General features: G+C 48.6%; 3 protein-coding genes across 5 annotated transcripts in view; 1 reads left to right on the top strand and 2 right to left on the bottom strand.

The window, feature by feature from the left end:
- Nucleotides 1–697: 697 nt before the first annotated feature.
- Nucleotides 698–4,703, bottom strand: UQCRB (ubiquinol-cytochrome c reductase binding protein). Its single transcript, XM_016198520.2, has 4 exons — nt 4,650–4,703; nt 2,572–2,643; nt 1,523–1,689; nt 698–904 (listed from the first exon to the last, which is right to left on the bottom strand). The coding sequence occupies exons 1-4, from the start codon at nt 4,666–4,668 to the stop codon at nt 827–829; spliced, it is 336 nt and encodes a 111-aa protein (XP_016054006.1). The 5' UTR covers nt 4,669–4,703; the 3' UTR covers nt 698–826.
- A 1,277-nt stretch (nt 4,704–5,980) lies between these two features.
- MTERF3 (mitochondrial transcription termination factor 3) lies at nt 5,981–16,278 on the bottom strand. Of its 3 annotated transcripts, XR_015715780.1 has the most exons (8): nt 15,734–16,278; nt 15,415–15,567; nt 12,550–12,739; nt 11,279–11,426; nt 10,887–10,958; nt 9,347–9,508; nt 8,753–8,873; nt 6,184–6,269 (listed from the first exon to the last, which is right to left on the bottom strand). XR_015715780.1 is itself a non-coding variant. In XM_016198462.2 (7 exons), exons 1-7 carry the CDS (start codon nt 16,068–16,070, stop codon nt 6,075–6,077), a joined length of 1,257 nt encoding a protein of 418 aa, XP_016053948.2. In that variant the 5' UTR covers nt 16,071–16,278; the 3' UTR covers nt 5,981–6,074. The 3 variants fall into 3 exon arrangements, 2 of the variants coding, with proteins under 2 accessions (XP_016053948.2, XP_087681416.1); XM_016198462.2 differs by lacking the exon at nt 8,753–8,873 and having other exon boundaries at nt 5,981–6,269; XM_087825290.1 differs by lacking the exon at nt 6,184–6,269 and having other exon boundaries at nt 7,491–8,873.
- A 986-nt stretch (nt 16,279–17,264) lies between these two features.
- Nucleotides 17,265–19,473, top strand: part of PTDSS1 (phosphatidylserine synthase 1) — a 34,403-nt gene continuing 32,194 nt past the window's right edge. Inside the window, exon 1 of the mRNA XM_087825291.1 lies at nt 17,265–17,490. Coding sequence (XP_087681417.1) covers nt 17,312–17,490 — 179 coding nt within the window. The 5' untranslated portion in view covers nt 17,265–17,311. The remainder of the gene's footprint in view (nt 17,491–19,473) is intronic.

Here is a 19,473-nt window from a genome sequence, read left to right on the forward strand (position 1 = left end):
AACACGTGTATATCACTTGTACAGACCCATACTGGGGCTGTGTACATCATTTTAAGAGATGCAAACTCAATTAAATCTTGAGAACAGAGGTTGAAGCGGTTCCAATCCTGCCGTACCAGGGGGTGAAGACTCTCCTCTCACTCACTAACTTTTGAAGTCTGAGAGCCCGTCTGCTCAAGTGCTGTTTGCTTCAGATAAAATGAGGTGACACACTCAGTTCTTGCTCCCTTCTTTCCTGCAAGTTAGGCCCTAACGGGGCTACCGGGTACCTTGCTAATCTACAGAGCCAGTATCAGGCGGCTGTTCTACTTGGAAGAACATTCTACCCCTCAGTAAATCAAGACGTTCTCCAACCAGTGAAGGAAACTGGACAAAACGGCTTCTCAGCCCCGGGAGGGTAGCTCAGTTGGGTGGAGCACTGTCCCATGCACCACGTAGGTTGCAGGGTTTGGTTCTTGGTCGGGGATCAACGGAGGCAATCAATCGATGTTTCTTTCTCACACTGATGGCTCTCTCTTAACTCAATAAACATATCCTCAAGCGAGGAATGAAAAAACAAATTTTTTTAAATGGCTTCTCTAAGCTTCAGGAGGCCGTTAAACACTAATTGAAAAATACCCTGTAAGTCTGGAAGGAATTTAACAGATAAGTAAACTCAGTAGTTATGAAGACTAAGCTTTGGAATTAAAACTCCAACCACAGTTATAATAGACATTTATTTAAAGTAATACATTTGAAACCCAGATGGTTTAAATTGTACGTTTCAGGTTTAACCAACGGGATAAAATACTGAGGACAGCTGAACCCACAGGCTGCAAGTGCGTGGTTACTTCTTTGTCCACTCTTCCCTTTCTTTTCTTTCCCGAATAACCTCTTTCAGATACGGTTCCAGGTAGAATTTGTCCTAAAGGACGGATAAGAGAAAAATATCATACGATGCCATCACGTACTGGATTACTCCAAACACTCAGCAGGTCTTACACGACAAAAGAGTCATCAAAATTCATTTCCAACTTAAGAAAAAAATATTCTGGGACTAAGAACTATCTGCTTTTCTAAGATGTAAAACCCACGAAGATACTTGCTTTGATGAGATGTGAATGGAAAGTCTGACAGAAAAGAGAAAAAATGAGAGTCTGTAAGCTGCTGCATAGTTACAATGCACTTTAAGGGGCAAGGGTGTGCTTGAGAGTCCTTCCTGGGAGCTGGGAGCCCCTCCATGGGCTGATCACACGAACAGCACTTTCTCCTCTGCACAGGAGGCAGAGTGCAGAAGGCAGGCCTGGCAGGCAAGACACCTGGATCTGTATCAGAGACCCAGTGATTCCGGCAGTCGCTTCACCTTTACGTCTCAACACCCGTTTCTAAAACAAGTTAACATTTGCTCTATGAACCTCACTGTACTGTCATATTTATTTGTCACAACGTAAAGAACTCTAAAGCACTACGCAAATGACTTTCTCTGTTTGTAACACTCAATCCTTAGTGGCCCATATTGTCAGACACACAGACGCTGTTCTACCTCCTCATATTTTGTCCACTGCTCTTTCGGCAAGATCTGCTGCCTCATGGACAGGTCCAGTGCTCTCTTGATGCGAAACACTCTGTCGTTATACAGGTTCTCAGGAAGCCTTCTTATGGCTTCTCTTACATCATCATTCACATATATTGTGTCGTCCCGCATCAACCCTATTACAGGAAACAAGAGAATTAGATGGAATATGTATCTTGAAAATCAGGAATTTTAAAAAAATGAGTAAAATATCTTTACGACTTATAAACTTAAGACTTTAGGTGAAATATCAGGAGTTAGGTATGATGCTCAATGTATTGCACACACAATAATGGGTTATTTAATGGATTATTTCTAAAATGGTACTGTGGAAACAATACATGAGCCTTTTAAAATTCACTGCCACAAAATTCACATTTTATCTAAAACAAATTTTAAAATGTCTACCTTGTTTTAAAACACAAATCAAATTTGAAAAATCGCTACTTCTAAAGTTCATACAACTTAAATTTTAAATGCTAAGCAGAGGAGTTGGGAGAGGGGGCACACACTAAGGAAAATGTCCAGGTGCTGTATTTCAAGGACATAAATTATTTCCACCTCAAACACTTTAGACAATTCCATCCCTCCCTCCTCTCAAAATAATAAAAAGTGGCCCAATCGGGCATGGCTCAGCAGTTGAGCATCAACCTAGGATCCAGGTGATCGGGGTTCAATTCCTGGTTAGGGCACATGCCCGGGTTGCGGGCTCAATCCCCAGTCAGGGGCGTGCATGAGGCAGCTGATCAATGACTCTCTCATCATTGATGTTTCTCTTTCTCTCTCTTCCTCTCTTTTCCTCTCTCTGAAATCAATAAAGATATATTTTAAAATAATAATAATAAAAAGTGGAGGTGATTTTTAACATAACAATTAAATGTGACTTAATTTTAATGTCTTCTAATGTACACAAGCACAATTAGTTAACTTTTCTGGACCCATAATGACTTTTGCAGAAGTACTACTCCCAGAAAAAACAAACAAACAAAAACAAAAAAGAAAACAGCCCAGGTACTCACCCAGCTTGTTGAATCCTGCAGCATTGTAGTACCACTTTCGAATACCCTCTAGCCACCGGCCTGATGCTGCAACTGATATTGACACACTGTTAGTTGCTACAATTCACTTGTCTATATGAAAACTTGATAGGCAAGCAACCACTACTCTGCAAACATATGAAGACATTTCCTTTTAAAAGCGTACACTTTACATACTGTAGATAAAAATTGCTTATTTTATCTATGAGCAAAAGGGACTGCAGGTAAAAAAAACTGGGCAAGTCATGGAAAAAAAGAGTAAGCTCAAAACACCTAATGCACAAAACACTTATGAGTACAATTATTGCCACTCTAGGCTCGTCAAGTAGAGCATGCCAGCCCTTTACGTCCCCCTGCAACTACCAGAATAAAAGGGGGAGGGGATGGGAAAGGAAATAATAACGTCTCCTTTATTTGTAGTTTCAGAAATACATTTCAGGTGATAAGTGTGAACTTTTCTTTTAAAGGGTGTTGGGGTTGTACGAAAAGGGGGTGAGATTTCAGGACAGGGTGGCAGGTCTCAACGACCCTCATCCTCCAAAATTTTTATTCTACATTACCAAAAGATTCCCATTTTCCACCTCCCAAGCAGCTGACTTTCACCAAGGGAATATCGACACTTGAAAACAGGTGAGGAGAAACAGGTAATGTTAAAACTCCTTGGGGAATAACCCAGTAGCTGTTGCTAAGGGCAACACGACAGTGCCTGATGCTCACAGCAGAAATGTGGCACAGAAGGGGAGGTAGAGCAAGGCTAAAATTTCTTTTCAAACTTTGTCTAGGGCTAGCCCCTTACCAAGGAAGGAAAGCAAACTCCTACTCCAAGCCCTCCTCGCCCCTCTCCTTAGTAGGACAAGGCTTTGGTAAATCTCCGAAATTAAGCACCATGGATAACACTGCTTCTGGGAACACAAGTACCAAAGAGGCGACAGTCGACAAGCTTACTTGTAGAAAGCCGATTATTTATAAGTATATTAACCAGCGATGGTGAGACTGATCAACACTCTTTGAACAGTTATTGTGTGCCCAGCACCGCCCTACTTGCTTGACCCGGATTAACTAGGTTTGCTTACAAGCACCCCTGTCCTTGCAAAAGAGGAATCACAGAGGTCACCCCGTTCAGGACGGAAGCCAGCTGGTGCCAGAGTTGAGGCCAGGTCTGCCTGGCTCCACCCACCGCACAGGGGCACAGTGCCTCCAACATCTGCCGCGTTAAACTAAACAGTGAATTCTCAAGTGCCCCCCTCACCCCCAGAGCGCTCGGTGTCACTCAGGTTCAGGGGTTTTTCTGGCAAGTGGACGCTCCCCCAAGAGCTTCGCCGTCGCCGAGCGCAGGGAGGAAGGGCCCGGTCCTTTCTGAAACAGCGACGCCCGCCTACCCCGCCAGGGGGCAGAGACGAGCAACCGCCGCCGGGGAAGGTGACGCTGAACCTGACGGTCACGTTCGGCGTTAGCTGTCCCGGTACCGTCTGCACTCTACGCGGTGATAACTGTTTGTTCCGGAGCCTACAGTACGTACAGGCTCCTCCAAGTCCGCAGGCAGAGCGGCGCGCCCGACGAGGGGCGCGGGAAGCTCCCCTGCGCCCTCGGCCCCGCGACCTCTAGTCCCCGGCGGGACGGCGCGCGCTGCCCCGACCCCTCGGCCCCGGCGTCCAGGGCGCACCAACCCCACCCTAGCGGCGCCCGCGGGACCGGCCGCGCTGACGCCCCGGACGGCGCGTTTCGGCCCAAAGCCACCCAAGTAGTGCCCTGTGCCCTTGAACTCTCCCAAGGCCCAGCGGGGCGCGGGCCGGGCGCGGGCAGCTGGGCGAGCGCCGGGGTGGGAGCCGCCGCGGGCACCGTCCCCAGGAGGGGGGCGCGGCCCACGCCCCGCGCAACCGGGCTGGGTCAGCAGCGGGCAGGCGACCGGCGGCCTTCAGGCGGGACCCGAGCCCCCGCCCCTTCGGCCGCGACACCGGCCGCTTAGCGAGAGCGGAGGGAAGGAAGCAAAGGTCGAGGGGAGCCGCGAGAATGAGAGGTCGAGCGCGGCGACGCCCGCCCGCGGGGACGCCGTCACCTACCAGCCGGCCGGCCCGCCATCCTGACCCGAGGCTGAAGCGGTGCCTGCTGGGTAAGTCCCAGAGGGCGCGCGCAGGCGCAGCAGCTCTCCTCGCGAGGCGCGGGAGGACGCCCGCGCAGGCGCAGTGCTGGGGGTGACGTTCCGTGCCCGGCGTGCGTGGCGTCCCGCTCGCGTCCTTAGCGACCGAAGGGGCCGCACGTTTTCCGCGCCCGGCTACGGGTTCCGAGGAGAGTTCGGTGCGACGGGGAGGGACGAGCCCGGGGAAGGAGTGGGGACAGCTGGGGCGCGGTCGGGGGTCTGCACCCCGGGAGGGCGGGCCCGCGCAGGTGCTGGTCGGGCGGAGGCGTGGTCGGGAGTCTGCACCCCGGGAGGGCGGGCCCGCGCAGGTGCTGGTCGGGCAGGGCGTGGTCGGGGTTCTGCACCCCCGGGAGGGCGGGCCCCGCGCAGGTGCTGGTCGGGCAGGGCGTGGTCGGGGTTCTGCACCCCCGGGAGGGCGGGCCCCGCGCAGGTGCTCGTCGGGCAGGGCGTGGTCGGGGTTCTGCACCCCCGGGAGGGCGGGCCCCGCGCAGGTGCTGGTCGGGCGGAGGCGTCGTCGGGGTTCTGCACCCCCGGGAGGGCGGGCCCCGCGCAGGTGCTGGTCGGGCGGAGGCGTCGTCGGGGTTCTGCACCCCCGGGAGGGCGGGCCCCGCGCCGGTGCTCGTCGGGCAGGGCGTGGTCGCATCCTCCAGCCCCGTCCCGCTGCTGCTTTGTCCTGGAGGAAGCTGAGCGCCAGGCCCAGGTGCGGTTCCCTAGGGGCCCGGCGTTAGCGTCTCCTCCATCCTGAGGCCCCATTTTCCAGATCATCGGGCTCCGAGGTTACGGCTGCCCAGGGCTACACAGCTAAACGGCGAATGTAAAAGTGTCACCGTTACAAGCCTTTGCACACAGGCAGTAAGTTGGCTGTTGTGACCTTTTGTGCCCCACTGCCACCTACTTACCTTCAAACCGCTTTCCCGCCCCCCTCCCTGACCGGCAGCTACCTGTGCGCACCCCAGGACCGGCCTCGGGAGGACGGCCGCGTACAGCCCCAGCCGCAGGTGCTGCGGGCGCATCTCAGCGAGCAGCAGGTGCTGGGCAACGCGGTGCGCTCCAGGAACTCAGCACCCCCGGGAGCAGCCAGCTGCCCCGAGCCCGCCGCCCGCGTCCAGACGCCCACGCGCTTCTCTAAGCTCTGCCTCGAGTCTTCTCCGTCCCCAGGAGGGAGGAAATGGTGGAGTCAGAGAACTAAGTCACTAGGGACTTTCTTAAGAAAGATCTACTGGAGATTTACAATGTCGAGAAATTGTTTCCAATATGAATTGAGGCTTGCGCATTTATTTTGAAAGATATTAATTTATTCATACATACAATTACTTTACATTATTACATTTTTAACATTTATCAAAAACTATAGAGTTTTTAAGAACTTTTCAAAGTCCTGTAGTGAGGCTTTGGCAATCTCTTCACAAAATATTTCATCAGGCACGGATACCAATTTGTCCAAAGAGACGTAGTTAGGTTTTGCTGGATCATACTGTGCTCTTCCTAAATAGGCCAGAAACAAATGTCTTTCTTTGACTTTAAACAACCTTGTATTAAATACCTACAAAAGAAAAAAAGTTTAAAAAATTGTGCACTGAAAGATGAACTATCAAAGTGTTTATAAGGCTAAAAATTTTAATAGGCTAACAAATATATTGACCACATGCTCAGTAAATATGATAAATGCCCAGGGTTTAAACCCTATAGCTTCCACTAAGAAATTATAATTAAAAAGGGACTCAAAACTTACAAACAGAGCCATTCTAAAAAATTAAGGGCTACAATGTAGGCAAAGAACATCGACTAATCAATCCAGACACATGGGAAAAATTGTTAAAAAGTACAGCGTGCTAACTCAACGGAATTGGCTTGGTTTTGAACAAAACATCTTTTTCTCTCTGAAAAAACAAATGACATGCTGTCCTGCCTTCATTTTGGTAACTAAATTCCCAATACTGCTCATAAAAATGTAGGGAGCTTCTAGATGTATTTCTTTAGGACAGTGATTTTCAACTGTTGTGCAATAATTTTTAAAACATGTAATATCGGACTCTTTAGTCAGGGGCACTGACTTTTCCCTTAACTTTTCAATAAAAGTATGACAACAGCTAACACAACAATAGCCACTTGGTGTGAAGGAATCTAAATTATACCTATTTTTTGTGTAAGATCAGCAAAAAATATTTTTGGTGTGCGGCGGAATTTTAGTAGATAGTTTATGTGCTATGAGAAGAGAAAAGTTGGAAATTGCTGCTTTAGAAGTATGACTCTTTTGCAGTGACTCTTGACTCACAAAATTATCATACAACATACAGATAAAACCATAAATAACTCTGAAACTCCCAACTATTCATTAGCAATTTCCTAAATATATTGACACTTTAAAGCACTTATGTAGTTTATGACCAGATGTTGTTACTTCTCCAATGGTTCAGCGTTACTGTATTCTTATTAGAGATTTGGATGATCTTGCCAGTCCAAAATCCATAGCTCAGATCAGGTTTTTCTTTTTTTGACTGTTAACCATGAGGGGCCACTTTGCCATTGTCAGGAAAATTTCATTCTGTTAATTATCCATTAAATTATCAGAGTAAAACAAAAACCTGGCCTGACAATTACTGATTCCCTGTTTCCCTGCCTTCAGAGAAGCCTGCACTGGGGAGAGGAGAGACAAGGTGTCACGGGATCCTGACTACAACATCTTTCCTTAGCTAGAGGTTTCCTCATGTCATTCCCCTACTGTGTTATCCTTTGCCTCCACCATCCTGCTTTGAAATGACCAAATTAACCATTCCTATTGTTGTGTTTCCCGTTTTAATTAATCATAAAATAGCTGTGCCAGCAACCTTATTTGCTTGAGAAAAGTAGTTTCACACCAGAAGTTTAAAAGCACCTGCCAAAAATTTAAAGTCTGTATCAGTTTCCTCACAGCCTGTTGTTCAGTTAATGTATTTTTCCATTAATAAGTTTTTGGGGGGTTTCCCCCAGCAATACTACCCAGGCTTCTAGGGGTCTAAGAGTCCCAGTGTGGAAGCCACAGTTCTACAACTGGGCATTCCAGGATCTAGAGTTTGGGATGACTATAATCTTTTAAATGTGATTTTAGTGCATCTGGTCAAGTTTATAGTTTCCTCTACTTATAAAGTTTCTGTCCATCTTTGAGACCCCACTCATTCTACTGACAACTCAAATGCCACTTAGAGTGGCAGCAAATCCTAGTTAAGAGCATGGTTTTTAAGCTCAACTGCCAAAGTTCTAATCCTGTCTCTGCCCCGTTACCTGGGTAACCTTAGACAAGTTACTGAACCTCTTTAGGGTCCCTTTCTTCATTTATAAGGTAGGGATAATAATAGTACCTACTTCATAGGACTGTTGAGGATTAAATGAATTAGTACAAGTAAAGCAGGAAAGACAGTGCTGGCCCATAAGCAGCACTCAATAGCTGTTATGATTTCCCTACCTCTTCTGAATTGAGTAACTATAAGACATATGGTTAAGTTCTAACTTTGTGTAAAGCAATTACATTTTTTAAAACCCATTTTCCATGTCAGATTACAAATTCCATAAGAATACAGACCATGTCTGATTGATTTTTTTATCCTCAAATCTCTTATCATGCTTTAACTGTCACTGGATTATCTACCAACCCCGGGAAAAACCAACTGCCATTACTTTTTACTTGAAGATTACTTATTTTACAATTGTTCCAAAAGCCAAATTTGTACCACTGCAGGCATCTGATGAAACAGAAAAAATTCTGTTAAGGGCCCATTCATAGTGAAGTATGACAGGTAAATAAGCATTGCTATTTGTGGAGGAATTGGACCAAGTGCAATCTAGTTCTGAGTTATATTAAAGTCATATTTATTTTGCCCATCTTTATATCAAGAACATTTCTAGTAAATGAAGTGTAAAAGGATCGATCACTTTAATGAAATTCAGTCTTCCATTTATCCAATGAATACTTACTCTACTTACATGGCAAACAGGAAAGAAAATAACTTTAATGAAATGCAATCATTTATTTGTTCAACAAATATTTACCTAGTGCCTACTAATTGCCAGGTATAGTCCAAGCACTGGGAATTCAGCAGTGCGTGTAAGAAAGACAAGATCTCTGCTGTCAGAGTTAACATTCTTGAAAACAGGCAGATATTGTCACTCCCTAGGTAAAGAACAGGAAAGTCTGATTAGCTTAAATATATAATTAAGGCTTTGTCGTGGCAAACTGGAACTGTTTTAGGCTTCAGTAGGAGATCATTACAATATGGCTTGTTAACTAATGGATTTACATAGACTGCGAATAAAAAAGTATGTGTAATACTTAAGGACCTTTAAGGGAAGAGATCTACTTCAAATTTAAATGGACAAAAACATAAATGAGAATACATTAGATTCCAACAGGCATAGGTTCATCACTTATTTCTCCTCTGGAGATGGACAGGGTGAACTTTTCACAAGCATCCCTCCCTCTACTCTGCTAGATGTGTTCTTAATAAAAAGATGGGCAAAATAAATAAGACCCTCACACAACTCTCAGAACCAGATTGCACCTGGTCCAAGTCCTTCACAAACAGCAAGGCACTTTCACAAGTGAGCAGCGTTATGCTAGAGCAGCTCGCACAGCTGTGCGCATACCTGTGGGAACCTGACCATGATGTGGTGGGGAATGCTCATCACATTGTGCACGTAATCGAAAATCTCCGTAAGCTTCCTCTTGTTTGCAGTTAACATCTTTGGGATTTTGGTGATCATATGTTGAATTTCATTATGTTTAAAACCCAGTTCAAGACGATAAACCTAAAAGAAAGTAGAGTTGCTGTAAGTCATGAATAGAGCGTTAGCTGGGTACTGTGCCAGAGGACACATTGATTCTTTCAAAATTTAGAATGAGCACATTAAAATCTGGAGACAGCCATGCCAAAGCCCTCAAGGGATGATAGCTTCCTACTTCTGGAGTAACCTGAATTTCAGCCCTCTCCTGAGATGAGCTACTCACAGCAGGTGATCATCCAGAGGATCAAAGAGGAGCTATCAAATTCTGAGAGAATGAAGGCGGGCATGGGAGACCTGGTCAGATTATCTTTCAGGCCCCACCACACAGACCAGCAGTAAGATTTTCAAAGTGTTTTTTGAACCTCTGCTCCCAAGTGGTATCTGAAAAACTACATGTCAAAATTCCAGACAGATGGAAAAAACTAAACACCCAAACATGGGTTCGGTCGTCTAGTGCAGTCACAGTAGCTATTCACCCCACCAGGGCCCTGCTTGTACCACTCAACATGCTCCCCCCCCAACTAGACTGGAAGCTCCGTGAGAGCAGGAACTCTTCCCCCCAGCAGACTGTGTGGGCACGTGCTCAATAACAATTTTTACAACTATGAAACATTTTAAGCACCTAAGAAAATAGGCCTTAGATGATAATTTCAAATATTACTTCAGCTTTGTATACTAACTAGTCTGCTGCCCTTGCTCTATGCTCGTCTCTGGGAGAGAAAACAGTGAAGAGTGACATGGATGGTCCAAGGTAGCACTAGGGCTGGCAGTGGCACAGGCCCCAAGGAGAGCGAGGTGCTGCCCACTGATCTTGTCATAGAAGTGTCTTGGACCCAGCCTCCAAAACTCATCTCCCACCTGGGCGACATAGGCACAGACTCTCATACTGGGCAACGGAAGCGGTTTCCAGGGATCACTCAGGTACCTAAGTTACTCTAGGGTTACCGGCATCAGCGTCTGCAAGGGGACTTACTCATGTAATACCTGCAAACGTGAAAATATTGTCAACTAAAACAAATAGCCTGCTAGATATTTATTATATCATTTTCTTTTCTTTTTTAATCCTCACACGAGGATATTTTTCCATTGCTTTTCAGAGAGTGGAGAGTGGAAGGGAGGGAGAGAAACAGTGATTGGCTGCCTCTCGCACACGCCCCGACCAGGGCCAGGGATGGAGCCTGCACCCCGAACGTGGGGCCCTTCAGTCTGTGGGCCGACGCTCTAACCACTGGGCCAAATTGGCCAGGGCTGTTATATCATTTTGTTTATCTTCATGTTTTTAGAAAGAACATCATTTATAATATAGTTTTCTTTAAGATGACAATAGCAAAATCTGTACTCTTCAGACTCCAACCCTTAAAGAAAAAAAAACGGATTTCTCAAAACCTTCAGGCCATCGTACCTTCATGTTCTCTTTCACGGGCTCCAGACTTCCAGTTAGTAGCCTCGGGAGACGAACTACCAGATCTCTAGTCTGTGGTTATAAAACAATCTATCATCACTAGACATGCATATCCAACTAGTTTGGAAAACCAAAGCATTACTAGAAATACAAAACTAAAAATTCTAAAACGACCCTGTCAGAGAAGAGCTAGGAACCCTACAAATACATAAATTTAGTACTGTTTGAGGGCAAAAACAAACACTAAAAACAAAAGGAAGCAATGTGATGGAATATTATAAAATAATACAGCTCTATGTTTGACCCAGCAGGCTTACTCACACCTGTTAAAAACATGGTTTAAAGATTACTAAACAGAGCTGACATGGAAATATACAAATTCTCCCCTTTACCTTCTTCACACTAAGTTCAAGTTCTTTCTGAAAAAATCCCAATCTGTTATCCAGTCTTTCCACTGAAAAATTCAGCAAAAATGGCGCATTTCTGACCATCTGTGTGATATCTGCCTTACTGAAATTTTTTGACTGTAGATAAGCCACTCTAAAGAAACAAACAAAAATACACATACATGATGAACATTTACTAGTGGCATGCTACTTTCCAAAATAGCTTTTTAAAAAGGCTCCCACACCAATAAAAATAAAAAAACCACATTCTATAATAATGGCCCGAATACGGTTAAATCAAGCATCCATCCAACTCTAGAATGGTCCCCATTTACACTTAAAAGCAGAAAATAATTCCCTTTTCAGTTAATCTTATTTTGTTACTTGGTAGGGAAAAAAAAGTTTCTACAAACCAAAATAAGGTAGTGAAATATAGAAAACCTGACTATAAAATAACATTACTGATTTTTAGAAATCTATAAACATAGTAAAAGTCTGTTTTAGTAAATGCCTAAAATATAGCACAACATTGTCTTGTTTAATTCTTACCAGAAAAAACAGAATAACCTGTACACCAGGTAATAGTTCCATATTACATTTGAAAAAACATAGATCCAGAGAAGTTAAATACCTTGGAAGACTACCAGCTAATTAATGGCAAAGTTGAGATTTCCACTAATTCTATGTCTACCTTTAACGCCTATGATATTTCTATACCATTTATCAGACACTATACTTTATATTCAAATGACTGTTCCTTCTTTAAAGCAGTCTCTGAGAAAAGATAACTTTTAAAAAATATACACATCTTTATTGATTTCAGAGAGAGGAAAGGAGAGAAGGAGAGAGAGAGAGAGAGAGAGAGAGAGAGAGAGAGAGAGAGAGAGAGAGAGAGAGAGAGAGAAACATCAATGATGAGACAGTCATTGATCCGCTGCCTCCTGCACACCCCCAGCTGGGGATCGAGCCCGCAACTTGGGCATGTGCCCTGACCGGGAACTGAACACCAATTGCCTGGATCCTAGGTTGACGCTCAACCGCTGAGCCACACCCAGCCGGGCAAGATTGATAAATTTAACTATATAAAAAATTTAAATTCAAGACAGGAAAACAGCATCAGCAAAGCCAAAGACAAGTAACAATCTGGGGAAAATATTTACATGTCACAGGGAGAGAACAGCTAATCCTTGTGCACCGGAGACTTGAAAAATAGCTCACACATATATTTCCTTCATAATCCCTTCTGGGTTATATGAGAGTCATTCTAAAAACCCTACCTGGTCTTAAGATTTTCAAGGTCTTCAGAGAAAATAGCATAATTTTTTGTCAGGAATGCTCCCAGCTGGTTATCCTCTATACCCAGGTCTTTAAGGAACAGGAGTACTTGCTGAATGTCTTTTTCAAAATCCAGTCTCAGAAGGAGGTTGGCTGCATCTGGGTGTTTCTCTATCTTGGACAAGTCCACTCCTGTAATAAATACAAACACTGTCTGAAGAGAACTGTTTAACTTAGTCATTAAACTTCTACACAGAAGCTCAAGAAACTAGTGATGGAGGTCAGCGACCTAACCAAAGCAGAAATGAGATAGGCCAATAGAAAACATATTTTTACACTACATTGGATATAGAAATAAAAATAAAACAAAAATATAGTATTTATTTCAAAGTCTCAGATAGAGGAACACAGTACATTTAGGGCTAAATTTCCACCCAAAACAAATTCATGAAGTCACATTGGGGTCATCATCAGCATCTATGGTTTCTTAAATATGCTTGGAAGGATACTTACGAGCCCCTAATGAGCTCCATAGTAACTACTTAACTGGCAATTCTGTAGGGTAACAAACCATATGGAAAAAGACAGTTTCTTTGAAGTTTTTAAAAAGCCATTTTCTTAGTTACAAGCATTATTTTAAAATATGTTTATGGTCCCTCCACAGGAGTGAAAATGACCCTGTGTTTCACTCATCACTGTACCCCGGTCTTTAGCACAGAGGCAGGTCCCTTGAGGGAGTCACGAAACGCCTATGTGCAGACCGGCAGCTGCAGGCCACCACAAAGCAGAACGTGCGCAGCTCTACCCTTGCAAACTCTTCAGTCTCAGGCAACCTGAGTAAATCAGACGAGGGACAGGAGAGGAAGACTGAAAAGGGGAAACACCCTGTCGTTACTTTAGGGCATTCTTCCGTTATGGAAATAATTAGCTGTTGGCGTTAATCAGGCAGAGAGTCACAGCAACCTGTAATTCGAGATTCTCGTTAAAACCCAGCACTTCATTCTCTCATTGTTCCTTTTGATTTAAAATATAAACAGACATGAACAGGAAAGGCCTATTCCTGATTTATAGTAAACATTTGAAGATAAGGTAAAACCTTAAGTTTAGATTCAAATTTCATATTTGTTAAGTTTCTTCAGTTTAAAAATAACTCTCAAACTGATTTCTCGATGCAACTTCACAGTCTTAAGTACAAAAGCAATGAAATAAAAACACCCTTTCTTTAATGGTGTCCAAAACTAGAAAAATTATAATTCCCTATTTTTGGATCCATATATAATTCTAAACTCAAATTTCTGGATATTAAACAGGTATTGATATGAGATGGTCAAAACCAGAAAAATAGGTTATAGACACACAGAATGAAGACCAGAAACAGAGCCAGGGAGAATGAAAAAGCTCGCACACGATAATAACAGCATTCAAATCAACGGTCGAAAGGATGACTCATTAGAATACAATGGGACCACTCAAAAAAACTAAGAATTCCTTCTGTATCTGATATGAAAATTAACTTCATATAGGTCTAAATCTAAATGTATACCAACTTTAAAACTACAAGAAAACACAATTTAAAAAATAATATTGACTACACAAAAGCCTAAAACCTATGTACAGCTTTTTGTATGGTAATATTTGCACAGAAAAAGGTATGGCAGCCGCCCCACTAATTGGTAATGATGGTTACCTTGGGAAAAGTGGAACCGCAGACATAGAGAGGTTAAAAGTTCTTTTGTAATACTTGCACTTTTAACAATTCGATGTAATTCTTTTGCAATTTAAAATAATAATAAAAAAAAAGTGAAAATTTTGAATGGATGGGTAAATAAATTAGAAACCAGTTCCAGAAATCTGTGCCAAATGGGAGAAGGAACGCTCTAAAAATCACAAGGTTCAGACCTCCAGAGTAACTACAAGTACAGCTCACAGGTGCTGAAGTGCGTTGCCCAGCACGACCTGTCACACCCTGACTGCGCGGAGACAGAACTCCTGAAAAGCTGCTTGTTCACAGCGACAGCAGACAGGGTCTCCTCAGGAGGGCACACTGTTGTCAGCACAAACACAGGCCTACAATTTCATTACCTTGGAAAAAACAGTCACTGAATGCCTACTATGGACCAGGTCCTTTTGGTAGGTTCTGGGGTCACATAAAATGAATAATAAATACATGATTCTAACTTCCAGGTGGCCACAGTCTAAGTTGGCTTTACCCCATCAGTTCAGTAACTACAGACATTACTGCTGTGTTCAGTTAGTGTTACACACACTTGCTGTATCAATCAGGGTCTGGCAGGCAAAACAAATTGCCCTAGAAAGTTCCAATGAAAACAACTTTAATGAAGGGACTCTACACAGTGGTATGAGCAGAATTAAGAGAACAAACACGGGCACCCTAGAGCTAAAGAGACAGAGAGAAAAAGTATTACCAAACCAAGAGGGAGCTGGAAGCAGTTAAGAAAGGGTTTCTCAGTAGGAGCTGTCGTCAGGGAGGAGGCAGTTACAGGACCCAAAGCAGGGAGGGGACAGGAAAAAATACTCCCAGCCACCCTCCCTCTCCTCCCGCAGGTGCCTCCCGCTGGGCTCAGGCAGCCCAGAAGCCAGCTGGCAAAGGAACCCTCGTGCACAGACCTTAGCCTCCCGGGATGTACGGCGGGCAGAAAACATCTGGGGAGCAAATAGAGAAGTAAAACACTGGGGTCCTCAAAAACACTGCCTGGCAATGCGATCCCGGTTCCTCTAAGGAACCAAGCAACACATTATAAATAACTACGAAAACATTTGGAGGTTAAATACAAAGAGAAGCGCTTCACTGGAACAAGAGAGAAATGAGTACACTCAAGAAGTATTTGCAGGTCGCTCAGACTTACCTAGAAGCACTAGCTTCTGCAGAGTCTCAGAATGGTCCACATAGTCTCGCAGTGTGAAGGAAGCGGGGGGCAGTGGGGGGGCGGCGACGATCTGAATGGCCTCCTCCTCCGAAACTGGCTGCAGCGGAGACACCGGGGGCACATCGTCCAGCCCTTCGAAGCGGGCCATGTGGGGGGAGAGAGGCAAAGCGTGAGCTCTCGGACCCGGACCCTGGAAACGCTCTCTGCTAGTGGAAAGGTACCTAGTGAACTTAGAGGACCGAGGCGGCTGAACTCAGGCCACCGCCGCGGGCGGGCTTTCCTGGGCGCCCAGCAGTACCTTCCAGAGACGGCTCAGCCTCAGAGGCGGGCACCTCCGGTGTCTTCGGCGACCGCTCGGGCACCGACGGAAGCACAGTGCCTTGGGCAGAATTAATTTCTTGCCCACTTGACAAGGGAAGCTGGGAACTATTACTCCACAGGGAGGAAGTCCTGTAAGTCCTAAAGCCCCACTGGAGAAAGCCGCTGGGGGAGGGCGCCGGGGGCCGAGCAGGAAGCCCGCGGCGCGGCGCCCTCCCGGGCCCCCGACGGCGGCCGCCGGGCCCCGCGGCCCCGAGGAGGCGCCGCACGCTCAGGGACCGGAGCCACCCGGGGGCCTGCAGGGCGGGCAGGGCCATTCTCCTTCAGGCAGCCTACAAGGACACACAGAAGCGTTAAAAAAAACAGAAACGTACTTAAATGTTTAAGACAATAAAAAGAGACGCTGGAAGCTGTTTTTTCTAATTAAAAGGTAACTCATAAACTTAGATCTCAAGTAGTCGGGTGTTTCCTAAGCACAAGAAAAGCCAAACAAAAAACACACAAAAAAGGCCCACACAAGGCGGGCTCACTGACAAACCAAAAGGCAGGGCCTCGAGTGCGCTTCTATTTCTCCTGACAAGCGCGGGCTCCCCGCCGCGCGTCCCTCGTGGGCCGAGCAGGGCCGCACCTCCGGACCCCCCCCCCCCCAGCGGGCGGGACGCGCGTGAGGACGCGGCCCCGGGGAGCGACCGCCGTCCCGACCGGCCCGCGGGGCGCCTCCGAGAGCCCTCGGGCCCCTAGGCACCACCCGCCTCTCCAGCGCGCGCCTCCGCGCTCCCCGGCCCGCGACCGGCCCGAGGCCGCCACCCCTGCGAGGGCGCAGCGGGGGGCGCGAGGCCGCCCTAGTCCCGCCGCCCGCGGCCCCCGCAGAGCGCGCTGCGCCGGGTTAGGGCGGCATCAGCCAGGGGCAGAAACGAAACTAACCGCCCCCGACGGGGCCGAGACCTCCACAGGCCCCGCGCCCCGACCCCAGCCCCGCGGGACAGGCCCCCGGCCCCGCCGGCGGCCGCGGTACCTGTGCCGAGGCGCAGCCCCGCGCCGGGGTCTGTCGCGCAGCGGGCGGCGCGGCCCGGGGGGGCCGGGGGGCAGCACGTGCCGGGTCCCGCGCCCGCGCCTCCGCCCGCCGCGCAGGCGCCCGGGCACCGCCTCCCACGTGGGGCGCGGCGGGAGTGGGCGAGACCATCCGGGCGGCCGCGCGGGGGGGGGCGGGCGGCACGCGCGGGGCAGCGCCGGCCGGGGCCCTCGGCTGCCCCCCCTCCGCCCGTCGCCGCCCTCGGCCTCGCCCGCGGGGCCTCCGACGGCAGCGGGAGCGCGCGGCGCCGCCTCTCCCGGGACGCCGGCCGGGGCTCGGCCCGCCGCGCCCCCCTCCCGGGGCCGCGATGGCGCCGCCGCGACCCCGCCCTCGGGCGCCCGTCCTTCCTCCGGCTCCCGGCGGGTCCTCGGCGCCAGACACGGGCGCGCCGCGCGTTCGGCCCCCGTCGCGCTGCGGCTCGTCGCGTCCCGGGTCCCAGCCTCCAGGGGCCGGGGCCGCCGGCGCGGCAGGACGGGGCGGCGCGCCATGGCGTCCTGCGTGGGCAGCCGGACCCTGAGCAAGGACGACGTGAACTACAGGATGCATTTCCGGATGATCAACGAGCAGCAAGTGGAGGACATCACCATCGACTTCTTCTACCGGCCGCACACCATCACGCTGCTCAGCTTCACCATCGTCAGCCTCATGTACTTCGCCTTCACCCGGTGAGAAGGGCGGGCCGCGCGGGGGGCGCCCGGGGCGGGGGCGGGGGCCCGGGGCTGGGGGCGCGGCCGGCGCCTGGCCGCCCGGGCTGCACTCGAGCCCGGCCCACGCAGCTCCTCCGCCGGCCCGGGGCCCGGCGGCGCCCCAGCCCTCTGCGCCCCCCTGCCCGGCGCGCGCCCCTACCCCCCACCCCCAGCCCCCCACCCCTGCCTATACCGCCTCTCCGGGTGCAGCGCCTCGGGCCACCCCCAACCCTCTCGGGGCGCCTGGCACGACCCCCCCCCGCCGCACTCAGATGGCCCCCCACTCCCATCACGACACCAGCCCCCTCCTCTCCAGCCCGCGTTGGCACCGCACACGCCGCATGAATCATCCCGTGTGCATCCCTTTCGGGACACAGCGCCGCACGCTGGAAACGCCGCGGCCCACCGCGCCTCCACGCACCAGGCCCCGGCCCCGGCCCCTTCCCGAGCTCCCCCGGTGCGGGCAGCACCCGCCACGTGAAAACGCGCGCGAGGCGGGCGCCCTGGCCTCCCGGGCGCGCTGCGCCCAGGTCCCGGCGGGCCCTCGCCGCCTCCCACCGCCTGCCCCACAGCGTCGCAGCGGCCCCTCTCCTCCCCGCGCAGCAGACCCGTCCCTCGTGCCCGCTCTGCCCCGTAGACACTGCGCATTCGTCGCCTGGCATGCTGCTGAAATGAGATAGTGTCGCGCAACGGCAGCGAAGCCTGGGGCGTGGGAAAGGCCAAGGAAGGGTTAACACGTAAACCTCACACGGCGCGGCACAGCTCTCCTGTCCCCGGAACGCTCACACTCACTCAGCACTTCTAATATATACATACACCCATGCAGAGTGCTGCTCAGCCCAGCTCCTGACACCCACATCTTATGCCTCTTTGTCACCCACTCGTGGCCTCCTCAACGCCAACCCAGGGAACTAATTCATCCCCGGTTCGTAAGGCCACACAACCCATGCATCCTACTTACAAAGATTTATGTCTGCTGAATGAACCTCTTGAAAGAGAGGAAAGGCATACCTACCACTCCATTATGGCTTAGCAGACCAACCCAAAGAAATGCGGTTTTGGAGCGAGATGGCTGGTTTCAAAACTACCTGTGTTCTTGTTTAAGTTACTTAACCTTTCTCCAAAGCCCGGGATCCACACCTGTAACATGGGGAGAAAGGGTGTACCTGCCCTCATAGGGGGTTAACAAGATTGAATGAATGAATGAATCTGTGTGGATGTGCTTAGCACAGCCCTGGGGCCGGCTGCACAGTTAGTGTCAGTTTCTTCTCTCCCAGTGTTTGTATCCAACAATCAGTGGCTCTCAGTCCAGGTCAACAGAAAATGTGCAGGGGTGTATTCAGGGCTCACTAGCTTTGGGAGGACTTCTGGTGTTTAGTGGGCGGGGTTAAGAATGCTAAATGTGCCCTGGCCGGTGTGGCCGGGTTGGAGCGCCCTCCCTCAGGGCACATACCCAGGTTGCAGGTTCCATCCCCATTACGTTTGTGTTTCTCACATGCATGTTTCTCTTAACTCAATTAAAAAAAGAAAAAAGAATGCTAAATGTATTATAGCACATGGGACAGCATTGTACAGCAAAGGATTAATTGCCCTCTAAATATACCCGTGTGTGTACGTGTGTGTGTTTACACACAAGGGCCAATGGTACCTCCCTTGGGAATCATTGCAGTTTTTCAGATTTTCATAAAACAAATAATATCTTCCCACATTATACTAGTTTCTTATCGTTCATTTGACTCCTGGCTTTTATTTTAAGTGTTTATCTATTTGCATGAACCTGCCTAAAGCTGTAAAGCACACGTGACAGTTGCTTACTGTTCGTGAGTGCCGGTACAGCGACCATTATTGTAGAGTTTTCTGGTAGTGCTGTGCTGTGGGGTGAGACCAGACCTTCCTGGTGTCCAACCAAGAATACATCTCTAGTTTTGGAGAGAAATCAGTCTTGTCCCTCATTATGGTTAC

The sequence above is a fragment of the Miniopterus natalensis genome, chromosome 16, assembly GCF_054644295.1.
Source record: "Miniopterus natalensis isolate mMinNat1 chromosome 16, mMinNat1.hap1, whole genome shotgun sequence".
NCBI lineage: Eukaryota > Metazoa > Chordata > Mammalia > Chiroptera > Miniopteridae > Miniopterus > Miniopterus natalensis.

Coding starts and splice junctions, on each gene's coding strand:
- UQCRB (XM_016198520.2), bottom strand. Junction 1,690..2,571: donor TGCAGGATTCAACAAGCTGG/GTGAGTACCTGG, acceptor TTCCTGTAATAG/GGTTGATGCGGGACGACACA. Junction 905..1,522: donor AGTGGACAAAATATGAGGAG/GTAGAACAGCGT, acceptor TCCGTCCTTTAG/GACAAATTCTACCTGGAACC.
- MTERF3 (XM_016198462.2), bottom strand. CDS start 16,070: ATGGCCCTGCCCGCCCTGCAGGCCCCCGGGTGGCTCCGGTCCCTGAGC. Junction 15,568..15,733: donor GGCTGAGCCGTCTCTGGAAG/GTACTGCTGGGC, acceptor CCCGCTTCGAAG/GGCTGGACGATGTGCCCCCG. Junction 11,427..12,549: donor CTTGAAAATCTTAAGACCAG/GTAGGGTTTTTA, acceptor TTGTTTCTTTAG/AGTGGCTTATCTACAGTCAA.